Below are 25,233 nucleotides of genomic sequence, written 5' to 3' on the forward strand. Positions count from 1 at the left end.
TGTTTTCGGGATCAGTGGGTGTCCCAACGGCTGAACCTTTGCCGATAAAAAGGGGATAACTTGGCACAACCCCTTTAAGCATGCCATATTATCCAGGAGTACATTGAAATTTTTTATATCTCTGAATACCCCACACCCTCCTTTCTCCATACATCCCAGTTTTAAGCCAAGTGCTGAGGGCTATTATGGTACCTGTGTATAATAATGATAACATATGAGTACTAAACACTAGTATGAAGTTATCCAGAAGTAACACTGCTTTACCTACCACCACTTAATGTAAATTGTTGGCGGTAAGCCATGCCGTGTAAAGTTAGCTCAGCAATACTCCTTTATTGGCTCACATGTCACCAGCGAGAGCTAAATGCTATGAGTACCTGGAGGACATTTTTGATGAAAAATGGATTGGATTTCTGCACTTACATTTCAATACATTTTAAGATATTCTTAAGCTTTTTGCAAGAACTCAACTGAATATAACATTTGTGTTACCAGAAGCAAATGGCTTTGTCCTTTTCGTCCTTTTTGATTTAGATATGAAACACTTAGAAACTTAATACAATATACTGCAGTTTTGGGCGAGTCTGCTGCGCAGGGTTGCCCTTATCGATGCGGCTACTGTTAATGGGTCAGAATTTAGGGCTAATACGGAGAGTGTGTGTATAAATAACCTGCCTCATCCCAGTTTTAATATGAGAGAGTTGTATATGTATTTTTGTTTTATGACTTGGAGGTATTGGTGATTATCCCTTCATTGAGTGATAGTATATTACACCTAGGACTTATACAACACTGAGCGATAACTCTAAGTGACCAAAATGTCTGCACAATGCAGGAGATTTAATGCATCTCTTATGGAGATGCCCCAGACTAAATTGGTTTTGGATTGAGATAATAGACAAAATAAATTCAGTCTTTTCTGCTTAAATTACTCCCGATCTATTGCTATGTCTTGGATTGTCTGGATGAGATGCAGGGAAATGAGTTTTTGTAGCTGGCAGTCATCCAATCGCTATTTATAGCTAGAAAATCTATAGCCTCCAAATGGATGTCCTCTTATCTGCTAATGGTAGCCAAATGGGGAAATGTTGTAAATCGCAATTCCTGGTTTGAGTGGCAGACCTACCAGCATAGATCTTACTTTAATAGAACATAAGTTGTATGGTTAGATAGCCCCTAAATCTCTTTAAAGAATTGGCTTACTCTTGCCCTACATTTGAGAGTTTACCATTGGATTGTCAGGGTTAATGTTTATTGGTTGATCTCTTCATCGGCGCAGAGTGTTAAGGCAGCAGAAATGCAGTCCCAAGCTCTCGCTCATGACCTGAAGGTTGCAAGTTCAAGCTAGCCGGCTCAAGGTTGACTCAGCCTTCCATCCTTCCGAGGTCGGTAAAATGAGTACTCAGCTTGGTGGGGGGGCATAAAATTACTTGAAAGGGCTGAAGGGCTGCGGAATAAGTTGGTGCTGTACAAAGATTTACTTAATTTATTTTTATTCTTTTCTAAATGAGAGCCCACTAGTGGCTAGATGAATACCAATATGGATCCAGCATCCAAAAACCTTACAGATTGCCCGCCATCATTAGGGAAAGCTGAGACAGGCCATGTGTACATATAAGGGAAATATGATATTACATGGCTGTGCTTAGTCTTTCAGAGTGTTAACTGTTTTTTCTTTACAGCGGACTATACTCTATATAATTGATAGGACTCCTAGCCTAAATATCTCTCTATGATACTAATATGTCCAAATAGAGAATATGTCAAGAAGACAACCTCTATTCATTTGCTGTAATAGGGCATATGGACATCATAGAGCAAAGCCCCCCAAGTCAGGGCACACCTCTGTGAGCCAGAATGGCGAGATACTCTGTAAGAGCATCTGGTAGGCTTTAAGATATACTTGTATTACAATGATTGTGCTTCATCCAAATGCCTGACATGAAATACTACATTTCCCTTGCAGCGGCTATTGCATTAGACATGCCTTGCTGGCCATGATTTCCCCAGCAAAATCAGTTGTTCGCCAGGAGTGCTGAGAGCAGGACCCCAGTGATCAGCTGATCACCCCTGAGGCTGCATTCGGTAGGGGGTCATCTTTGATGGGACAACGTCTATAACCGCTTCCCAGCATGCACTGTATATGCATGGTGCAGCGGGCCAGTAGTTCTCACAGTGAGACATACATGTACGGCACTGAGCCCCCAGTAATCACAGTGAGAATGTGGCTGCAACCTACAGCTGCGGTCCAGCTGCAACAACTGGGATGGAGCTTAAGCCTTTAGATGCTACTATCAATGCAGTCAGCAGCGTCTGGAGGGTTTGGAGAGGAAGAGGACTCCCTTCTTCTCTGCATTGGCACTTCTGCAATAAGATTACAGGTTGTTGATGGTTGCCATGGCAAATGGAGGTAAAATCATGGTCTCCGGGTCTGCCCTATAAGGTGGCCTGTAAGGATCAGTGTTCATCCTTGACAGTAATCGGCTGTGCTGTCAGTGTCTCACATCGATAATGCGATTTTGTGTCGCTACAAAGTCGCACGTGGTGTTACAAAGTCACATGACTTTTTAACACCACGTGCACGGATTTTTGGGGGGTGGAAAGGGGAGCTTGAAATATAAGCAATACTCTGAAAATAAGGCCTAGCTGCATAAAAAAACGCATACACCACCTAAGGGCTCCTGTATACTGGTGAGAGTGATATCGGTATGTGATTGACGCCCCGCTATCACTCCTGCAATCCTTTTGAAGCCCTGGATGCGAGGTGTTTCCACAGGGAAACAGCCTCCCATCGCAGCAGGGCTGAAGGAATCTCCTGGCTACCACAGCCATGGCAGGAGATAGTTATCTTCTCCCACTGATTTCAGTGGTGGAGGCGGCAGCAGCGCCAGTCCCATTGAAATCAATAGGTGATGCTCGCGATCCTCTGCCACTGCTGTGGCAGGGGACTCTCCGTGATGAGGATTTTCAGGGGGGGAGGGGTTGAAATATAATTTGCTGCATACTGGCAAAAAAATATGCTAAAGCGAAGAAACCCATTGATTGGCAGAAGTTCTCAGACCTACTAATAATGCTTAACTAGGGAAAGCTGTGTTCTTTTCCCAGCGTTCTGGAGTTGGGTGTGGGATTTACGCTTATGGGAGTGGTAGTAGTACTGAGGTGCATTGCTTACTCTTATGAAGGGTTGGAGAATTTAAAGGGGTTTTCTAACATATAGCTACATTGGTGGCAGTGGCGGGATGTCATAGATATTAAAAAAAAATACTCATCTCCTCTGCCGGGCTGCTTCCATGCTGCCACTTCCTTCCTTTAGTAACTGTGTTAACTTTGCCTGCAGCAGTCACATGGTTCTTTATCCATGTGACCACTACAGCTAATGGGAGGACTAACATTGATTTTATCAGTGACCTGCAGTAAAAATGCCTGGGGCTTCTACATTAGAAGCCCACATGACAAGTTATGGGATGTCATCAGGCCAGAAGACCCGGTGACATTACCTACCAAATGCTGTGGCTCCAGAGCAATGGTAAGTACATTAATAGAACATAATTTGTGTCCGGAGGGTCCAAAACTGCAAAGTTAAAATAACTTAACAACCCCTTTAATTTGCAGTTATATTTCAAATGAAAAAAAATGTAAGAAATAATCTCATCCAGAAAAATAAATGGGGAGCTGAAAGTTACAAAGTTAGTAACAAGCATCTTAACTTACCTACAAGTATCAAAACACACACCAACAAGGCAATAAGTGCTCCAGGACTCAGACTTCCAGCCATCACATAGGCGGTTGTGTTACACGACTGCACTGCGCCAGTGCTGTCACAGCCACACACTCGAATGGTAAGAGTTCCAGTACTACTCAGAGCTGGAGTACCGCCATCGACAACTAGTATTGGCAAGATAAACATATCCTGCTCCCTTCTGTCAAATGGCATTCGATGTGTATGTACCGAAGCTGTGTTATCTGCAACATAGAACATACATGGTATCAACATTGGACATTAAAGAGGAATTAGATAACCTCCCCCCCCCTTGTCTGATACTGGGATAATCATTCCTAGTGTTTCAGGATTTGTAAATTTAATAATTTAAAGTCTTCACTTAGGGCACATTTACTGGTGAGACTTTGGAGTTTGAGCAATTTCTCAATTCAACTCTCCAAATTTTAAATTGTGTTATAGTAACACTAATAGGAGCCCATCTGTGGAGAACTATAAGGACCGATCTATATGGTTTTATTAGCTTGGGAAGTGGTGGAAATTGGTTAAAAGTTAATTTATATCCAAAAATCTGATTTAAAGGGATTGTACCAAGATTACAAGTTATCCCCTATTTTGTGGATAACTTGCTGATCAGTGGGGGGCCTTGCTGCTGAGAAACCTGCTAATCTTGAAAACGGGGGTGCCATTTCACCCGTCTTCCTCAATTTGGGTTTATTGCACCCCCTGCAATGAGAAAAAGACTAACGGAGCACTGGTTGCGCAAACATGCTAATGCTCCATTAACTTTCAATGGGTCTGTGGAGATAGCTGAGCAGCAAGCGCTTGGGTATTTCTTCAGCCCTACTGAAATGAATAGAGTGCCGACCACTCAAGCTCGGCCAGCTCGCCATTCATTCTGACATCACTGCTCATAGTGACACGCAGAGGGGGGCACCGGAGTCCCATTTTGATATTTTGGGGGTCTCAGCCACAAGACTCCCACCGATCAGCAAGTTATCACCCTATCCTTTGAACTAAGGATAACTTGTAATCTTGGTACGGCCCCCTTAAGACAATATACAGAATTAGGCAATACTTGCTCAGATCCACTAAAGTGAACTTAGATCACCATAACATTCAACGTTGATCTATATCCAATTCGAGGAACTGAGGAAAATCAGTATATCTTGCTTTTTGTACAGATGTTTAATAGCAGCCTTACTTAATGCAAATCATTTTGTAAGACAGTCAACTATAAAAATGGAAGAATTAGCATGTGCATGGAGGAAAAGATGCCATACATAGAACTATCCAGGTTCAATGTGGTAGAAGTGTACTGAAGGAAATGAATGAGAATGTAGAAATTTGGGGAAATGGCATATAATAATACTGTATATAGTGTATATACTGTAAATAGCAAAGTAGTAAAGGTACCATTACAGGGGGCAATCATTGTCTAAATACTCGCTAGAAACAGAAAATTTTGGCGCTAATTGTCCTGTGTACACGTGGCCGCCAACTGGGCATTGAATGAGAAATCACTCACTTATCGGAGTTGCTTGGTTTTTAGCTTTGCTGTTATGCAGTGTAAACGTGAACCGCTCAATGTTTGAGCAACTCCTGTTTACTGTGAATAGAGGTGGGTGGGTTGGAATGATCCTCGGCCACTCCTCCTTCATTCATTAAATGACTATCACTCCTATGTAAAACACAGGAGCGATAGTCAGGTGGTAACCCAGGGGTTGGTTGTTGGGTGCTTATGTGCCTGACAGTCACAAAGTGTAAAGGTACCTTTAGAAAGTGAAGTTAAAGAGTTTTTGATCTCATGAAAATAAAGTTTAATCACTGTATTATGAACATTTCTGTAACTTTCTAATATTTTTCGTGTTAGTAAATGGAAGCATTCTAGCTTGCGTTTACAGGCTGAAAACCTATTGTGATGATGTCCCACAGTAGAATGCTTACTGGTACCATGCATCCATGGGTTAACACAACAGCTATATGACATAGGACTAGTGACACATGCCTGATTATATATTTCATCCTATTCAGCCCATGAATGCACTACGCATCCACTGGGTATACATCCATTCTAATGTGCAGACAGGAGTATACTGCACTGATCTTAAGATGTATATGGACAGTAGTTTAAAGCATTATAAGACATTTTTTTAAAGAGGTTGTACTAAAATTGACTTTTATCAGCTGTCCATAGGATAGATGATGAAAGTATCGTTGATGTGACCCCCACCGATCCCAAGATCATGGGTCCCGTTCCGCCTTCTTCTCCTCAATACAGATTTATTGTATCCACACGAGATGATGTGGAGATTGAATGGAGTAGCAGTTCCACATGCATGGCTCCGCTCATGTAGCTGACGCAAATAGTGAAATGCAAGTGCTCAGCTATTTCCGCCAGCCCCATTGAAGATGAATGATGCAGCACCATGCATTCACAACTCCTGCTCCATTCAATCCGCTCCTCACTGTGGGAGTGCAGTGATCTTGCAGTGAGAGGAGGGGGACACAGGACCTCGACCGTCTGGATTGGTTGGGTTCTTAGTGGTGAGATCCCCAACCATCAGCCTTTCATCACCTATCCTGTGGACAGCTGATAATAGTCAATCTTGTTTGTCATTTGTGCCTGAAATATTAGCATAGTTGAATACATTATTCGGTCAACCAGAAATGCCAGAAAGTAATGGAAACCTGATCAAACAAAGACCTTATGGGTCTCAGTTCGACTAATGAAAACATATGGTTCTGTCCACGGTTCCATCTGGATGCCATTTTCAGTAATCCAGATGGAACCCTGGAACAAAAACTAGGGATGTAGGCTGAGATGTGGTGGCACATGGAGTCCCTACAGACTTGTACTGTGGACCTGTAGGCCCTCCATGTTCTACTATATGTTCTCCATGAGGCATGGTACTCTTCCCTAGAAACAATACCGGGTTATAGTATGGGTCCATAGCAGATTATAGGCTGTATTACAGATCTATGAAACACACACTAAGGCCATGTGCATGAGCTTTAAGATTAATAGTAGTTTAATAACAATAGTACTGTGAAAACTGGGCTATCAAACATTGATCTCGTGTGACGTCAGTTCATACAATACAAACTAATTTTTGAGTATTCGAAAGGAAGTGAATGGATGGAAATCATGGCATGATCAAAGTTGATGTATGGTAGGTGACCAGCGTATGGCTCACCCTTGACATTGAGCAGAGTAAAGTGATGCTCGGCGCTGGGGTCTGGAGCAAGTCTGAAGTAGAATCGATGCCCCCCCATTGGCTCATCTCGATCCACCACACTGATAGTCTGAATCAGCTACAGCAAAGGGAGCACACATTATTTGTCCAAGCTTGGTAAGGACGGATAATACATTCTTTTAATACAAACATAGAAATATACATTTTCTTATATGATCATTTAAATTCAGAAGCAAAATGAAAATTACTTCGGGGTCACTTCAGATAGAAATGTTCTGTCTTTTGGTCACCTGGTCACAAAGGAATACATAGCACTATTTTTAATTCATTTCTACCTTCTCCACTACTCCTCTGTAAAGGTCAGGCCATGCACATGCATGTATATTGGCTGATACATTCATTTAAAGCGCCCCTCCGGGTGGAGAAACAAATATGGTCAAACCACTTCTCTGACTACCTGATAGACATTGTGTATACTACTATGCATCGGTAGTCTAAGACACTACATGCTGCTCTGACTGGCCAGCACTGATCATGTGGGCAGCACTGACCAATCAAAGCAGGTGTAGTGTCCTAAAATACTGATGCATACTAATACACAGTGTACATCAGAGAAGTAGTGCAGCCATCTCTGTTTCTCGAGGCCCAGAGGGTCACTTTAACCATTTCAAGGCCACAGCCCTTTCGGTTTTTCATTCACATTTTCTCATTCTTATTTTCCAAAAAAAAATAGCTTTTTTATCTTTACTTCAACGTAGCTCTATGAATTCTTCTTTTCTTGGAGAGCGAGTTGCATTTTTAATGGTGCCAATGGTACCTTATTAGAGATGAGCGAACGTACTCGTTTAGGGCAATTTTGCAATCGAGCATCGCTTTTTTCGAGTACCTGACTACTCGGGCGAAAAGATTCCGGGGGCGCCGGGGGTGAGCGGGGGGTTGCAGAGGGGAGTTGGGGGGGGAGAGAGAGAGCTCCCCCTTGTTCCCCACTGTTACCCCCCGCTCCACCACGCCGCCCGGCGCCCCCCGAATCTTTTGGCCCAAGTAGTCTACTTAAAAAAAAAGGAAAAGTGCTTGCTAAAAAAACTTGCTTTTGTCCCCATATTCTGATGCCCATAACTTAAAACATTTGTTTTTGTTTAATTGGCTGTGTGAGAGTATGTTTTTTGCAAGGCGAGCTGCAGTTTACATCGGTACCATTTTGGGGTGCATAAGGCTATTTGATCACTTTGTATTCCATGTTTTGAGAGATGGGGTGCTAAACTCCCCCTACAATTCTGATATTATGTATTTTTTCTCTTACGGCATTCACTGTGTGTGATAAATAGTGCAATATTTTAATAGCTCGGAATTTAATAGACATGACGATACAAAATACCTTTTAATATGATTTAAACCTTTTTTCCACTTTTATTTTAGTCCTACTATCAGATTTGTGATTGCTTAATCACTGGTATCATATGCTGAAATACTTCTGTACTGCAGTATATACTACTTTTGATTGTTACCTATTAAGCCTTAAATAGGTTTTCTTTACATGGCAGCCCTGGAAGTCTTCACTAGGACCGAGGCTGTCATGGCAATCTATCGGCATTCTGCTTACAGCAGTAGTTAAAAGTCTAGCTCCTATCATGACTTTTGCAGACACCCACTGGGTATGGAGTGGGATTGTCTTGTTAATCCACACCATACACCCTCATGACTGCAAGATGTATATTTACATTATGCAGCCATGAAGGGGTTAATATGCATGAAGACCTTTTTACTCTTCCTCGACCCATTTGGCCCTAATGACATCAGATGGTATACTTTCTACTAACGTTTGATACACTTCAGCTGGTATTTCCCTTTATTCGTCCTGCAAATGTCTGGCAAGTCCATCGAAGAACATGGACACTATTCAAATTTCCTGATCCAAAGTTCAAATTCCTCCCAAAGATGTTTATTAGGGTTCAAGTCGGGACTGTGTGCAGCAAGTTCAATCTTGGAATATCCATCTTCTCAAACCAATGTAAAACAGTGTTGGGTTTGTGATAAGGTGCGTTGTCTTGGAAGTATTGCAGACCATTCCCAGAGTATTGCCACATTGTCGGCAGCACATTATTGTCTAGATTGTGCAGGTACACCTCTGTGTCCATGGTTCTTGTCACTACAACCAATGGACACAGACCATGGCCACATAAAACATCCCAAAGACTATAATGGAACCTCCGCCATACTTCACTGCTGACATAACACACTCAGGTATAAGGCATTTTCCAGGCATCCTCCACACCCAGGTATATCCATCTGATTTGAAGATGGAGTAGCGTGATCCATCACTCCATGGAATATTCTTCCGTTACTCAACAGTCCAATGATAACGCTCCTTGCACCATTATAGACAAGCGGATGCATTTTCTATGAGAGAACTTGGCAGATGTTTGCAGGATGAATGGAGGGAAATTTCACATGTAAATAAATATTACTTTTGCTTCTTGCTCAGGTATCCTATTACTTTTGGTAGGATAGTGAATATGGGTTATATTGGCTGGATATATTCTTGTGGTGGCATTGTCCATATCATTTAGTGATGACGTAAAAAAAATGGCTAATATGTCACAACAATGTGACGAGGGAAACGTTACAATGTCACAGGGATCTCACTATTATAATATTTTGATAAAAGAAAAAAGACGTGTATCAAAATAATGAGATATTTAGCGTTATTGACATAAGAAATATTTCAAGAGAGGTTTTATGGTTTGTTATAGTTACTGGGGTGGGCAAGGTCGAATGTGAGCAGACAGCTAGAAGGAGAGATTTAAGGAACCAAGAGTATCGTACACTCCCTTTGTCTACCGTTCTATAGGAATAGATTATAGAACATTACCTGTCCTGGAAGAGCGTCTTCACATACAGAAGATTCATGGGGTGTAGCCAGCTCTGGAGGATTGTCATTTACATCCAAGATGCGTATCCTCAGTGAGAGAAGAGAAACTTTTTCAGGGTCATCTGTAGGGAACATATTACAGCTATGGTTACTGATGTGCTATAACACCTTTAATGTTGCTAAGACCTACAGCTTGAGAATAATGATATCACGCCATGCCTTATACAAGGATGGTACACTAATATACAAAATAACATGTAAGCCAATACAATACTATCTAACACCAATCAAAATGTGTAACCATGAAATACTAGATGATACACTGACAATAGGAGATTGCTAGGGGCATGGCGTAAAGTAGTTTTCCAAGCAAAATGCATTTATTATCAATGAGGGCAACTGGAAAAAAAAAGTTCCTTTAAATTATTTTTCCATTGTTATAGATTGGTTGCCTCCAGTCTTAGCGCATACAGGTAAGCCAACCATACACATAAAGTAGCTGTCAGCTGAATCCTCATTCAGGCCCACAGCTATCTCACCGTCTCTCCATAAATATCAAGGCTTCGGTTGACTGAGTGGGTCTATTTAGTGTCATATGGGATAAGCCGCTGCCTGACGCCTCTGTTAGGGGTTATCTTCTATGGAAAAAGAAGAATTGGACACATTAGACCCTCAAACACATTAGATCCTTTGTAGATTCTACCAAAATCGGTGGGGTCCGCCAACAAACTAGGTAATACATGAGACAGGTAGGTAGAGTACCGTCGTAAAGCAGACAATGGGTGGACTGAGGGTTGAAAGTCAGAGGAAAGAATCATTGGTTAATGTCAGCAATGACAGTATTTAATTGTAGTATACATGTGCAGTATGACGCCTAAGAGTCCTTTTACACGGAGCAGTTCATCATTGGAAAGAGCGAATGACCAAACGATGACCGAATTGTTGGCTTTGAAAATCTTTCAAACGTTTGTTTAGACGCATAGATTATTGTTCACATTTTTCACAATTTTTTCGGCATAGTTCATTGCTAGTCAGGGGAGTCTGGAAAATCCCTGGGAATTGGCCGTGAGTGACAGAACGATCGCCTTTTACATGAAATAACTGGCAAACAACGAATGATGATTTTTATGCCTACATGAAATGAACGTTGAAGGATCAGTGCACGAATTATCGTTCATCCTTGAGTTGTTGGCTGTGTTTACACTGATTGATTAGCATTCATTTCGCATGATTCAACGACTATTTGAATAATTATTGTTCTATGTAAAATGGCCTTGAACAGGGGCGTAGCTAGAGGCTCATGGGCCCGGGTGCAAAGGTTTAGCTTGGGGCCCCCCTACAGACCCCTCCAACCCCCACTCCTTTTCACGGCTACTACTTCTACATCACTTTTAGCTACATTTTTTTTTTTTCTAAATGACCCATCAATAGATCATTAGTAATGAGGGGTTTTAGCAGAGTTTTAAAACATCCATTCCAGAACACAAGCCTCAAGGCATGCTTCGCTTCCTCAGGAAAGAAAATTTATATATATATATATATATATATATATATATATATACATACACACACATATACATTGGAGACAGCATAATAACAATACATATAATAGAGACAACATAAGCTAACTTTATATAACATGTTAGGGCTCATGTCCACGGCCAGGTTTTCACGACGTATTATGCGTGCGTTGCGCACACACACGTGGTGCGCAGTGAACTGAGTCAAGGAAAGTCAATGAACTGCGTGTAGATATGCAAGAGAAATAAATCCCAGCATGCTCTCTTTCTTTGTGTACCATGCAACGTGAGCCCTGTACACTTGTATGGGCTGCATGTGATACACCGCCCATACGCAATACATTGTTTCCATACGCATTGACACTCTAAACACTCCCCATCACATGGAACACCCCTTATCGTCGTCGCCCCCCCCCCCACTCCCCATCACACAGAATGCCCCTTATACCCCCCCCCCCACTCCCCATTACACGGAACGCCCCTTGTTTTCCCCCCCACACACTCCCCATCACACAGAATGCCTCTCGTTCCCCACCCCCCACTCCCCATCACACAGGATCCCCCTCGTTCTCCCCCCCCATCACACAGGATCCCTCTTGTTCTCTCCCCCCCATCACAGTATCCCCCTCGTTTTCCCCCCATTACACAGGATCCCCCTCGTTTCCCCCCCATTACACAGGATCCCCCTCGTTCTCCCCCCCATCACACAGGATCACCCTCGTTCTCCCCCCATCACACAGGGCCCCCCTCGTTCTCCCCCCCATCACACAGGGTGCCCCTCGTTCTCTCCCCCCCATCACACAGGGTGCTCTCGTTCTCTCCCCCCCATCACACAGGGTCCCCCTCGTTCACCCCCCATCACACAGGGTCCCCCTCGTTCACCCCCATCACACAGGGTCCCCTTCGTTCACCCCCCATCACACAGGGTCCTCCTCGTGCTCCCCCCCACCCCCATCACACAGAGTCCCCCTCGTTCTCCCCCACCCCCCACCCCATCACACAGGATCCCGCACACTGACTGCAGTTTCAGACCCACTTCTGTAGCCTTGAGCAATTCCAGCAACCTCATTGGTTGTTGGGGACACACCTTCCCTTCAGATGTGCCCGAGGATACAGTTACACAGATCTGCGGTGTATTCACAGAGCTGTGGAAGCACCAGAAGAAACATATGCGCGCGGGCCGGCAGCTTCTCCTGCAGAGGGGAGGAGTCTGAGCGGAGGTCCGGGAGGAAGCGCCGGCATGCAGGAGAAGCTGCCGGCAGGCGCAGAGACATTAGTGAAAGTAACTGCGGTCAGTCCGTGTGAAAGAGGGCCCCCGGGGGCTCAGGGGCCAGGTCGCAACCGCGACCCCAGCACCCCCTATATGTACGCCTATGGCCTTGAATGACTATTTCTGCAGGGTGGAGCGGGAGCGACAGCGAGATAGATACGGGGAAATGGGGTGTCTGGTGTGGAGTCCTGGGAGGTGTGCACTTTAAGAATCAAGAGGGCAGTTGGGTGGTTTCATTAGTCTCAAAAACTTCAGTCTTGCCTTTCATTAGTCTCAAAAACTTCAGTCTTGCCTTCGCCCCCCCCCCACTCCATTGCCAAGAGTTAAGTCAACCACTTTTTTGAATCTTCACCGAAAACAAATCTTTTGTGACTTCACAGAGGCATTCAGATAAGTTTCCTGAGTCTAATTAACATGCACATTACTTAAAACACTTGCTATGTTTACTCATGTAAATGTCCGGCCCTTTTGAAATTCTAATATTATTTTTGACATATTCTGCTAGGACATTCCAAGATTCGACTTTTCTTTAAAAAACAAACAAAAAAAACAACTATTTCCTGTATTGACTGCAGATTATGTAATGACAGCGACTATTACTCAGCCTTGGCTAGTAAATTAAGATACAGGATAAGGTCAGGCTTAGTATAAAGAGGACCTGTCATGTCCTCATGGCAGCAGAGCAGCTCTTGCCCTTCTGACTAATGGCTTATTCACACGTCAGTGTTTTTCATTAGTATTTTGTAAGTCAAAACCAGGAGCGGGTTAAGAATACGGAAGATATGCAAATCTTTCCATTATACTCTCTTGCTGTATGTTCCACTTCTGGTTTTGGCTTACAAAATATTGATGAAAAGTACTGAGGTGCGAATAAACTCTAAAGCCAATGGTTTTCTTTTGATTACACTCAATCCCATTTCCACATAGAGGCTCTTCTTAAATTCACCTCTGCAATTGTGATTGCGTCAAGTGGGCGGTCCCCTTTGCTCACTGTCAATCAAGTCTGATGTCACCCATTGGCAGTGAGCGGTGGGAATCACCTACTTGACACATACAGGGCCAGATTAACCAAGGTGTCAATGGAGCACCAGCTCCAGGCCCCGCATTTCCCTATATTCAGGGGAACTCCTGACTGTCTGTTCCCCTGGGGCCGAAACACTGGTTTTCACCGGTTCAGCAGATCAATGGTAGTTTAAAAAGCAAAAAACACTTATATACTCACCTTCCTGCACAGTGTTTCCATGCCAATCTGGACTGCTCTTCTGATCTTCCTTTCTTCCGGGGTCCGTGCGATCACCTGATACGTGCCGTTCTATGTGACTGGTGCTGACCATTCCTGGCCTGAGGCAAGGGATAGGCTAGCGCTACTGCTAGGGCATGTGTCATAGCACATACCAAGTACTTGTGCTGACCCCGGAAGATCAGAAGAGCAGTCCAGAGCGTCATGGTGGCTCTGGCCCTGGACACATACACTTCACACCATGAGCTGAATCTAAGAAGAGTCCATAGGGGTGAACAGGGTGGGTACGAACAAAACAAAAGGCTGCAATGGAGCCAACAAATCTATGTAGCTTGCCCCAATGACATAAGGACCCTACAGGTTCTCTTTAAGCTTCGAGGGAAGGGAGGCAAAATGAATCTGTTTAACCTTTGTTAAGTAGGGTGTATATAGTAAAAATGCAGAGAGATTTAAAAGAAGATACATTCATATAAAGGAACCACTGAGGGCCCTTTTACATTAGCAGACATTTAGATGAGCGCTGATCAACGAGATCAAGAATTCCCTGAATGGTGAGTGATGGTCATATTAACAGAGTAAGGTGCACATGGCTGATATATTAATTGGCTGATGACAATATTTAAAAGAATGAAATAAAGTGAGCTGAACAGAAATGATGAAGTTGCACTAACTTGCTTCCTTGGCCTGTACTGTCAAATTGTGCCACCCAGAGGTTTCACGGTCCAGGGCTTTGGTTATCCTGACTTCGCCAGTCTCTTCATCAATATCAAAAATCCCATCATCAGACGATTTGTCCAGTGTGTATCTGGATGACAATGACAAACAGTTTTGGTACTTACAGCGTAATAGTACTTACAGCGCTGGTGTTTCTCATGCAGTTTTTGAAATCCATGTTGCAGAGAAAAAGAGAATTGACATGTCAGTCTTTGGCACGGTTTCTGCATGGAATCCATGTGGAAACCATGCTGGGCTTCCGCATGCACATTTGCCCCATTGATAGGGGCTAAATCCATGTGTGGTCTGCATGAGGCTCTGTGACAGAACTCTGAGGATCAACATTAAAGTTCTGCTGTGGACTAAACTGTCAACCAGTTGCAGTTTACTTCAGTCACCCCTGCGGAAGGCGGCACCATAGATGGACTGGCATCCAAGGCTTTTGACCACCACAAAACTTCATATAACCTGTTCATCAGTATTATTTATGCATTGTGTAACACTGTAGACTACTTTATGTATGGAGTTGTCATTGCATGGTATTATTTGGACACTATATGGTGGCATCTACTTTGGCTTTTTGTGGCACTGCTAGCTAGGCACTGTATAGCCTTTTATTTAGGCAACAGTACAGATAGGTTGCTTGGCCAATGTATGTTTTGGCACCATATTATATGGCGTGTATATTTAGGCACTGGATAGTATGTTGTTCAACATTGGAAGGGGGTTGGACTGTCAACGAACTTAAGAAACAAAGCACCATCCAACGTATGGCCACCTGACATAATGAGGAATCTTCCACATGAGTAGCAAATCTTTCCCACACTCTCCTTTGGCATGATACCTGATGGAGTTGTTGGCTTTATCTGGGTCAGAAGCTGTAATCGTCCCAATCACAGAGCCAACATGTGCATCCTCCGACACCTCAATTATCCCGCTCAGAGGGTGGAATTTGGGAGGTTCATCTACATCCAGAACGGACACCTTCACAATTGCTTGATCTCGAAAAGTCCCCAGATCAGAGAAGCGAGGATCCAAAAACCGGTTCTGGGCTTCTAGAACTAATGAGTGTTCCTTCTGGATCTCAAAATCCAGCGGCTGTAAGACAAAGAGTAGAACGCTTGTTGATAATAGGTTGCTATGGAAATATTTCCCATCACTGATGATAATAAAAAAATTACATAATTTCATCACGACAACGATAAATAGATGCAAATATCAATTACTCGCAATCACCTCAGTGTCTGTGTCCTTATTTAAAATGCTTGATAAATGGATGTGTTCAATATTTCTGTCTCCATCGGATTCAAGAATATTCTTATTAATGATTGCCTCGTAATTACTTTAAGATAAAAAGACATTTCTCCAGCCCTGGAATTTAAATGATGTTTAGTCTGGAGTCGGGAGGTGCACAGGCTGTGTTGGCCACATCTGAGAAAACTAATAATTGTAATTGTGAACGTCAATGCAGCCTACTACATAAATCACCATAATATATTCTGCGAATCAACTGAATATTGTTGGTTTCTAAGGACGAAAACCTGTGGAGCTAATAGATGTTTAAAGTGGACTCGTTGATTTGAGAAAATAATTAAAAATGCAAGCTATCGCTAGGATACCAGCCGACTCTGAGAAAGGACCTGTTGTTACAGGCTTCACTTTTCTATGATTGAATGCAATATAAGCACTCGTATGTATGGGCTGGGCTCTTGTGATTACATTGTTTCAGCATTTAATAGGTTTGCTGCTCATTGCAATACAGGTTGTAGGAATCTATGTGTACTAAACTTACCTTGCCATGTTCTATAGGTCCAACTACACTGAATGATCACTGCATTAGGAACATCTGGCATATAAGATCTTGTGATCAGTAACGCGGTACCATACGATGGCCGCATTCCGATCGGCTCGCTAACCTCTCTTCTGCACATTTGGCAGTCATGGGTAAATGTGGTGACTTGAGAGACTTCGTACCCGGAGGTGTGGTGCCAGTATTTCTGAGACAGTCACATTTGTTGGCTGTTCCCAAACCACAGTATCAAGAGTGTACAAAGACTGGTTGAACCATGGATAGACATCCAATAGAAAATCACACAGAAGCAGGACGCTTGTGCTTGAATCTAGAAACGAGCATTGGATGGCACAACTGGTATCTCAGCAATGGACCAACTGAACCAGCAGAATAACAGTGGGGAAGCTAGACAAACTTCCACAACACCCATGTGGCATACCACTCGTTGACTGGGGTTTAATAGCTGACAAGACTGACAAGAGTGCTCCTATCACCCTGCGTTATTGCCATCAACATCTCACATGGGCTCTGAAGAGGTCATCAATGGACCTTACACATGTCAGAAGTTTGCGCGGAGTGATGAGTCCCATTTCCTGCTGAACCATACAGATGGCCAGGTCTGCATCTGGCGTAAACAGCACATAGCTATATCTTAGTGGTGGTTGTATGATGGTTTGAGGAGCATTTTCCTGACATAGTCTAGGACCACTGGTTATCATACCACAATCCTTATATGGCAAGCACTACAGTGATCTGTTAGCTGACTATCTGCATCTATATCCTCAGGAAGTCTTCCCTAATAACAGTGCCATCTTTTAACAAGACAACGCTCCTTCTGTGCTATTGAGCTCTAAACACTAGGGAGTTGTTTGAAGAACATGACAACAAATTCTCCACGCTGCTTTGTCCCTCAAACATACCGGACTGTAACCAAATTGAACATGTTTAGGGTATGCCTGAGAGGGCTGTAGGATCTGCTCCCACTTAGCAGCAAAATGTGCACCAACTGATGGACCTGCTGCAGCGGTCATGGGTGAAGTTGAGTAGATTTTCGTCATCTTGTGGAATATGTTCCCCAATGTCTGAAAGCCATGATTGACCAAAAATGTAGATCAACCCATTATTAAGTATGTGTTCTTCATGCAGTGTGTTGCTCTGCGCATGCGTATGCAATAGATTGGGGAGGCGGGAAGTAAAAGCATAGTAAAGACCCCCATACACATTACACAAAAGACTTTCAAAGCTGCTAATTTTAGGCAGACTTTTGTATGTGTATGGGATCTCCTTCTGTTGGGCAATAGAATGGTCAGGCATGTTGAGTTCCAATGCTTGATCCTTTTGTTTCCCGGGGAGATAAGCTGGATTCAGAGCTGTCTGGCTGTAGCTTTTTCCACTGTCCCCATGTAGAACACATGAATGTTTGGCCGAACTGAGTGTTCATGTGTGTAGGGGAGTCAGAAAAAATAGCTATTGGCTGAACAAATGGTCATCTGAGAGTTATCGAAAGTTCAAGTGCTACTTTCTCAGCCACTCAAGACTCAGCAAATTTGGTCCTCTCACACCAATATGGAGCCAGAATAGTACTGTATTCCTATTTCTACCTCCTCTTATGTATGCTCATCAATTTAACCATTGATCTTCGTTTTGCATTTGGCCTAATTCAACTTCTCTCTTGCCTCATACTTTGTATGACAGCCTGCTGCTGAACCTCTGCCTGAATCTTATTATGCATGTTTCGGATTACTTTGTGCTGCACTATCCATCATTGGTGACTTTTTGCTTGTTCTTGACCTGGTTTTATGTGTGATCAGTTAATGATAACTGAAGATTTATGGGTAATAGCTTGCTCAGGTAAGGCTTGGTTCACACTACATCATAGGCTCTGTTCTGAGTTTACGTTGGCAATCCCATCGAATTTGCTGTGGAGAAGAGCTCTGCCTCCAGTGCCATTTTTGCCATTAAAACAATAGATAGTTTGACAGACGGCAACAAACGCCATTATAAATCATATTACCATCATGACCCTGATATATAGTATTTTAATGTATTTATACAGTATTAATATTTGGTGTGCTACAGCTCTCTGATCTGTTTTGTAGGGCACAATGTAAGGATGGTGCTCATAAAATCCCTTTGGTACTTTATAGCCTCCTTCTGCTAGAACTCTAAAAGGTTATTTATTCCTATGTGCTACAATAGGGCCCCATAGGACCTGACATAACGGCTGCCTCTCTTTCTTGCTAGAAGACCATAAATCACTTGGATCAATAGTTAGGAGTTTCCTCTAAATTAAAAACAGTCCCAAAATGATAGCAACCTGAGGAGCTGCAGCGATAAAGCATTTATGCCAGGAGATGACAAAGACATGACATTCTTGTTTGTCGCCAGAAGCATCTCTTATTTGCAAAAGTAACATATCTGCAAGTAATAATCATCAAGCATACATGACATGTATACATATTATTTATAGTGCACATTCGTGTGCATTAAAGGAGTTCATTTACTAGCTTTTAGAACAAACTAGAATTGCATTCCACATCTTAAAGTGGTACATTCACATCAGAAGCAGGACACACGTCCTTAATAATGATAACAAGTCATAGACTTAAAGGGATTATTGGCCTTGGACAATCCCTACTTTTTAGAAGGGCCTTTGTCATTAAAGGGGTTGTACCAGAATTACACGGTATTCCATATTCCTGTAAGGAATAACTTGCTGATTGGTGGGGGTCTCACCTTGAGAATGGGGTTCCATATCCACACCCCCTGCAGTGCAGAGGAGAATGAATGGAGCAACATTCTCGCAAGCTAGCTGCCGCTCCATTAATTTTCAATGGGACTGCAAGAACTTAGGTTTTTTCGTCAGCTCCACTGAGAAGAATGGAGCTCTGACAGAGAATGCTCAGGCAGCTCTCCATTCACTATGACGTCAATGTGTGTGTGTGTGGGGGGGGGGGGGGGGGAATATTCCTACAATCAAGAGGACAGGGAAACACGGGACCTCCGTTTTCGGGACTGGTGGGGGTCTCAGCGGTGAGAACCTCACTGCTCAGCAAGTTACCCCTTAGGATAGGAAATAACTTGTAATTCTGGTACAACCCGTTTAAGTGGATCACAAAGTGTCCTACTGCTGAGAACCTTAGAGATCAGCTGTAATCTCTTTGATAACCTGGCCATAAGAGTTCAATATCCCTGCAGTGCCACCACAGGAGAAGTGAAGCATTACACAGTATCTAATCAATAGGTTGTCTGTGTATTGTAGAACAGGACAGGTCAGAACAGGACAGGACAGAATGAGAAACACTCTTTGAAGTTGCTCTCCACTTTAAAGGCTCATTTACATGCAAAGACAATCTTTCAAAAGATTGAAAGATTGTCAGTTTTAGCAATCATTTCACATAAAGTGCTAATGGACACTAATGTCCATTAGCACTTTATCAGCTTCATTTGCATGTAAACGAGCCTCCGGGAGCTGTTTGTAGAACACAGTAGGTGGTCTGAGCTCCTCTGTTCTCACATGGACTGTCCGCTGAATACAATGTAATCTCCAACAGCCCATGGAGAACACAACGTGTGGTCCCTGTTATCTTCTCTCCGGCTGAACGATGGATTTTAAGCTCACCTTAAAATCATTGTTCAACCGAAAAGTAAATGATGGTAGCATTTACATGCAACCTTTATCACTCATATGCATTCTTTTGAACGAATTTTGAGCGATATTCGTTGCGTGTAAATGGGGCTTAACCAAGAGATGAGGAACCAGAACAAAGGACCTCTATTAACTCAAATTCCCTAATACAGCATATGAAATAAGTTTTCTAAAATTCACAGCCCTTTTAAGTGCAATGTTTGCTTTGGACAATCTCATTTGTTAGAAGGACAATAGATAAGGAGATCAAAAAGAATACCGCTGCTGAGACTCCAACCAAGCAGCTTCAGCCTGTATAGTAACCTGGTAGAAAGAATTCAGCTCCTCTGTGGTGATACAACAGTGATGCATTACATGGAGCCCATTGACATATAAGGACTGCCTGTAAAATGCATACATGTGCCAGGTCCTCCAAAAACACTCTTGTAGGGGAGCCTCAAGTACAGATGGATAAAAAATGGAGCACATGTTGCAGCAAACCAAAATAATCTTTATTGGCAGCTGAATTTGGCATAGTCACTTTAACTTGGCACACAGTTTCAGAATATTGCAACACAGTGTCAAACACTTTGCCAACACTGACTCTTCTGCTTCACAAAATTATCTTGACTTGCCAGTCCTTGCATAATCAAGCCCAGTCTCTTTAACTACACAGCAAACTTGTTGTATAATCACAGTCTCTTCACATATTTACAGGATCTTTGTAGTTAGTCTCTTTATAGAAAAAAATGAAAAAAATGGGCGGTTTGGTCCTGAGTTAGCCAGTAGAGCTAAATGTGATTGCTCTCAGTGAGATAAACCAAGTAATCTTGTAGATATGATACCTTTTAATGGCTAACAAAAATACATGATGTTATAGCGAGCTTTCGAATCTCTCAGGGTTCTTCCACAGATCTGTTTCATTATGCCTGAGTAAGAACCCTGAGAGGTTTGAAAGCTCGCAATAACATCATGTATTTTTGCTAGCCAATAGAAATGTATCATATTTACAAGATTACTTGGTTTCTCTTACTGAGAACAATCACATTTTTCTCTTCATAGACTCATAGGTCCTTTATAAATTATTAGAGATTAGCGAGCACCAAAATGCTTGGGTGCTCATTACTCGAGCCGAGATTTTTGTAATGCTCGAGAGCTTGGCTCAAGTAACGAACCCCATTGAAGTCAATGGGAGACTCGAGCATTTTTCAAGGTGCCCCATGCTCTGCATTGTTTTCAACGGAGCCGCGGTTGCTGCCGGCGGCTACATTGAAATCAATGGTCTGCTGGCACTCCCGAATTGCTTTTCATGGAAGAGCTTTACATGTAAGCCCTTCCCTGAAAAACAATAATTTTAGTGTTTAAAAAAAAAACGTACCCTCCGCCGCTACCGTGTCCCCCGCTGGGATAAAAAAACACATCTGCCGCATGCGGCAGATGTTTCCTTCATCCCCGCTAGTAAAAAGAATTCCATGCTGCTAGATCTGTGACAGATGCAGCAGAGGAATTCTTCAATTCCCTACCGCAGCTGTCATTCATTTGGCGAGAGCTGCCTGTGATTGGCTGAGCGCCTCAGCCAATCCCAATCAGCTCTTTCAGCAGGCGGGGATTTTAAATCTCCACCTGCTGATAGATCAGCACTACAGAGTTGGGGACAGCATGCAGAAGACGCGGCTGAGCCCCAGCAGCTGTAGGGAGGTGAGTATGTATTTTTATTATTTTTTACACTATTTTTCCTGGTTTTTCAGGGAAGGGCTTATATTTGAAGACCTTTCCTGAAATCCAGTTACTGGGGGGCCGGTAGCAGGATCCTCTACCGCAGCTGTCATGTGTGACAGCTGCGGTAGGGAATTGAAGAATTCCTCTACTGCATCTGTCACAGATGTGGCAGATGTAGCAGAAGGGAATTCTTTTTACTAGGGGGATGAAGGAAACATCTGCCGCATGCAGATGGGGACACAGCAGCGGCGGAGGGTAAGTTTTTCTTTTTATTTATTTTTTTTAACACTAAAATTATTATTTTTCAGGGAAGGGCTTATATGTAAAGCCCTTTCATGAAAAACAATTCAAGGGTGCTGGCAGACTATTGTTTTCCATGGTGCCGCCGGCAGCAGGAGGATAGGGTGAAGTTTTCTCGAGCACCGTGTGGTGCTCGGCTCAAGTAATGAGTACATTCAAGTATGCTAATGCTCGAACGAGCATCAAGCTCGGACGAGCATGCTCGCTCATCTCTATAAATTATGCATTCTCTTTGTATTTACACAAGCCTTTTGGTTACTAGGTCTTTTAGGCCTAGCGCAACTCTGTGGACACCCAACACATCTGTCATTGGTATGCACTCATCATTGGTATGCACTCACAGCCTTAATGCTGCGCTTCCACTATCTTTCAGCAATGCAGCGATTTCACAACTACAGTTGCCGTAGCTACATTGGTCCGACTGTCCAGCTACCGGACACTCTCTGTCCAGACAGAAGGCTCCAGTTAATGCATGCACTACCTAATCTGCAGCTGTACCCAACCTGTTCACACAAGCTTCCAAGTTTCCTCTTATGGCTCACCACTGGACCATACTTAGCCTTGCATCACTCTCACTTACTTACTGCTCCCTCCACCAGCATAGCTAACATGGGGTTAAAAGATTAGGAATATATATATTTTTTTGTAGAATCAGCTGTCTTGGAGCCTTTTCCTGAAAGGAGCCGCCGTAGGCACTGGCCTTTCAGTGTCTAGGGGTAAATACTGCCCTGACTATAGCATTTTATGTAGTAAACATCAGTCATTATAGCATTTCTCCAATAGTAAATAGTACTTTATATCACTTTCCTACACTTTGCATCTGCATCACTTTCTCACTGAGCATTAGCATTCTACATAATCTTTCTAACTAGCAAGTGCAGCATTTGTCTGACTTCACTAGGTTAATGTATCTAATAGAGATGAGCGAGCACCAAAATGCTCGAGTGCTCACTACTCGAGTCGAACATTCAGTGATGCTCGAGAGTTCGTTTCGAGTAACGAATCCCATTGAAGTCAATGGGTGACTCGAGCATCTTTGTATATGACTGGTGCTCCGCTAAGGTTTTCATTTGTGAAAATCTTAGCAAATCACCAAAGTCATGTAAAAAACACAGAAATGGATAGGGCAGGCGAGGAGCAACATGCAGGGCTGCATTTCGGGCTCCGAGGTCTCACTATTAAGCCACAACAGTGGCAAGAGTGAACCCCCCCCCACTGTCACCATAACGATCGTTCTCCTCTGCCACAGCTGTAACAGCTGTGGCAGAGAAGAACGATGTTAGCCCATTGAATTCAATGGAGCCGGCAATACAGCCGGCTCCATTGAAAGCAATGGGCTGCCGGCGAGCGCGGGATGAATTTTCGGGAAGGGCTTAAAAATATAAGCCCTTACCTGAAAAAGAAAGATTTTAGTGTAAAAAAGAATAAAAATGCAGGCATTCTCTTCAATGGAGCCGCTGCTGCTGCCGGCGACTCCATTGAAGACAATGGTCCGCTGGCACACCTGAATTCTTTTTCAGGGAAGGGCTTTACATATAAGCCATTCTGTGGAAATGAATTAAAAGGGATTTAAAAAACAAAAAAAATAGATACTCACCTCCCTTCAGCTGCCGGGGCACAGCCGCATCTTCTCCGGCTGTCCCCTGCACTGTGGTACTGAACTGCTGTCATTCAGCTGAGAGCTGCGCTGAGCCAATCAGAGGCAGCATTCACTCACCCATTCATGAATTCATGAATGGGTGTGAGGGAGATCTGCCTCTGATTGGTCAGGCTGTGACCAATCAGAGGCAGCTCATTCAGCAGGCGGGGATTTTAAATCCCCGGCTGCTGAATACTACAGAGAGCAGTTCAGGAGAACTGCCAGCTGGCCGCAGCTGAACTCCGTCTGCCGGGAGCAGGTGAGTATATATATATTTTTTATTTTTATACATTTCTGGATGAATTGCAGGGAAGGGCTTATATAGTTAAGCCCTTCCCGAAAATTCATTGTGCGATCGCCGGCAGCCCATTGCTTTCAATGGAGCCGGCTGTATTGCCGGCTCCATTGAATTCAATGGGCTAACATCGTTCTGCCGGGACAAGGTGAGTATATATATTTTTTTACTTTTTACACATTTTAGGATGATTTTCAGGTAAGGGCTTATATTTTTAAGCCCTTCCCGAAAATTCATCCCGCGCTAGCCGGCAGCCTATTGCTTTCAATGGAGCCGGCTGTATTGCCAGCTCCATTGAATTCAATGGTCAGTGCTCGTTTAATCGAGATGAGCACCGCGTGGTGCTCATCTCGAGTAATGAGCATCTCAAGCACCCTAATACTCGAACGAGCATCAAGCTCGGACGAGTATGCTCGCTCATCTCTAGTATCTAATCCTCCTTCCATGCTCTCTACTGCGGCTCATTGATGAAGATCCACAATGAAGATATTATAATTCCTTAATAAGGTATTCGGAAATTATTTTCTTTAATTAGACAATTTCTTTTAATGGCAGATATAAATTCTGCTTCCTGTGCGGTTCATCCTTGCTAGCAAATTCTTTATGTCAGTTCTTGCTAAATGGCTGCATACATGTTACTCCTCCAATGGAAGAGAGGAGAGCGGTAAAAACCAGTACTGGGAGCACTGTGATTAGTGGTTTTATTGGTAATGTAGCCGTTGTGCACTGGTGATGGATGGCATTATTATGGGGAAACTATGGGCTATACTATTACGGCTTTTACCCACTAGCGGTTTTTTTAATGCTGCGATTTTTTCAATGGGACTTTCAATGTTAAAATCGCATCGTACAAAAATCGCAAGTTTGTGTGATGCGATTTTAACATTAGAAAGTCCCATTGACATTTGCATGAAGAAAAAAACACAGCATTAAAAAAAACGCTAGTCGGTAAAAGCCCCTATGGGGCACTTTGGCTGGTACAGTTTTAGGAGCACTGTACAATATCAAAAAGTGCGAAAAAGGTCAAACATTATCACACATATTTGTGTCTATTTTGCTAATTTCAAAAGTTGGCAGATACGGCGCTACTCAACTACCCTGTTTCCCTTAAAATAAGACATATCCTGAAAATAAGACATAGCATGATTTTCCAGAATTTTTGAGGATGCAAAATGATTTTTCAGGCTTTTTGAGGATGCTTGAAATATAAGCCCTACTCCAAAATTAAGCCCTGCTAACAGTTAATTAAAAAAATCAATGTAAATAGTGTCCAGGCAGCTATACATGTAAAAAAGGTAAACCCTTTTGAACAAAAATTAATATAAGACACTG

The 25,233-nt window shown here is 43.0% G+C and overlaps 1 protein-coding gene across 1 annotated transcript in view; it reads right to left on the reverse strand.

Moving 5' to 3' along the window:
* CDH22 (cadherin 22) overlaps positions 1-25,233 on the reverse strand; it is a 156,254-nt gene that overhangs the window by 7,475 nt on the left and 123,546 nt on the right. The window contains exons 6-10 of the mRNA XM_066587905.1: positions 15,373-15,626; positions 14,486-14,619; positions 9,785-9,906; positions 6,916-7,033; positions 3,712-3,963 (exon numbers count right to left, since the gene is read on the reverse strand). Coding sequence (XP_066444002.1) covers positions 3,712-3,963; positions 6,916-7,033; positions 9,785-9,906; positions 14,486-14,619; positions 15,373-15,626 — 880 coding nt within the window. The remainder of the gene's footprint in view (positions 1-3,711; positions 3,964-6,915; positions 7,034-9,784; positions 9,907-14,485; positions 14,620-15,372; positions 15,627-25,233) is intronic.

The sequence above is a fragment of the Eleutherodactylus coqui genome, chromosome 13 (genome assembly GCF_035609145.1).
Source record: "Eleutherodactylus coqui strain aEleCoq1 chromosome 13, aEleCoq1.hap1, whole genome shotgun sequence".
In the NCBI taxonomy this organism is placed as follows: domain Eukaryota; kingdom Metazoa; phylum Chordata; class Amphibia; order Anura; family Eleutherodactylidae; genus Eleutherodactylus; species Eleutherodactylus coqui.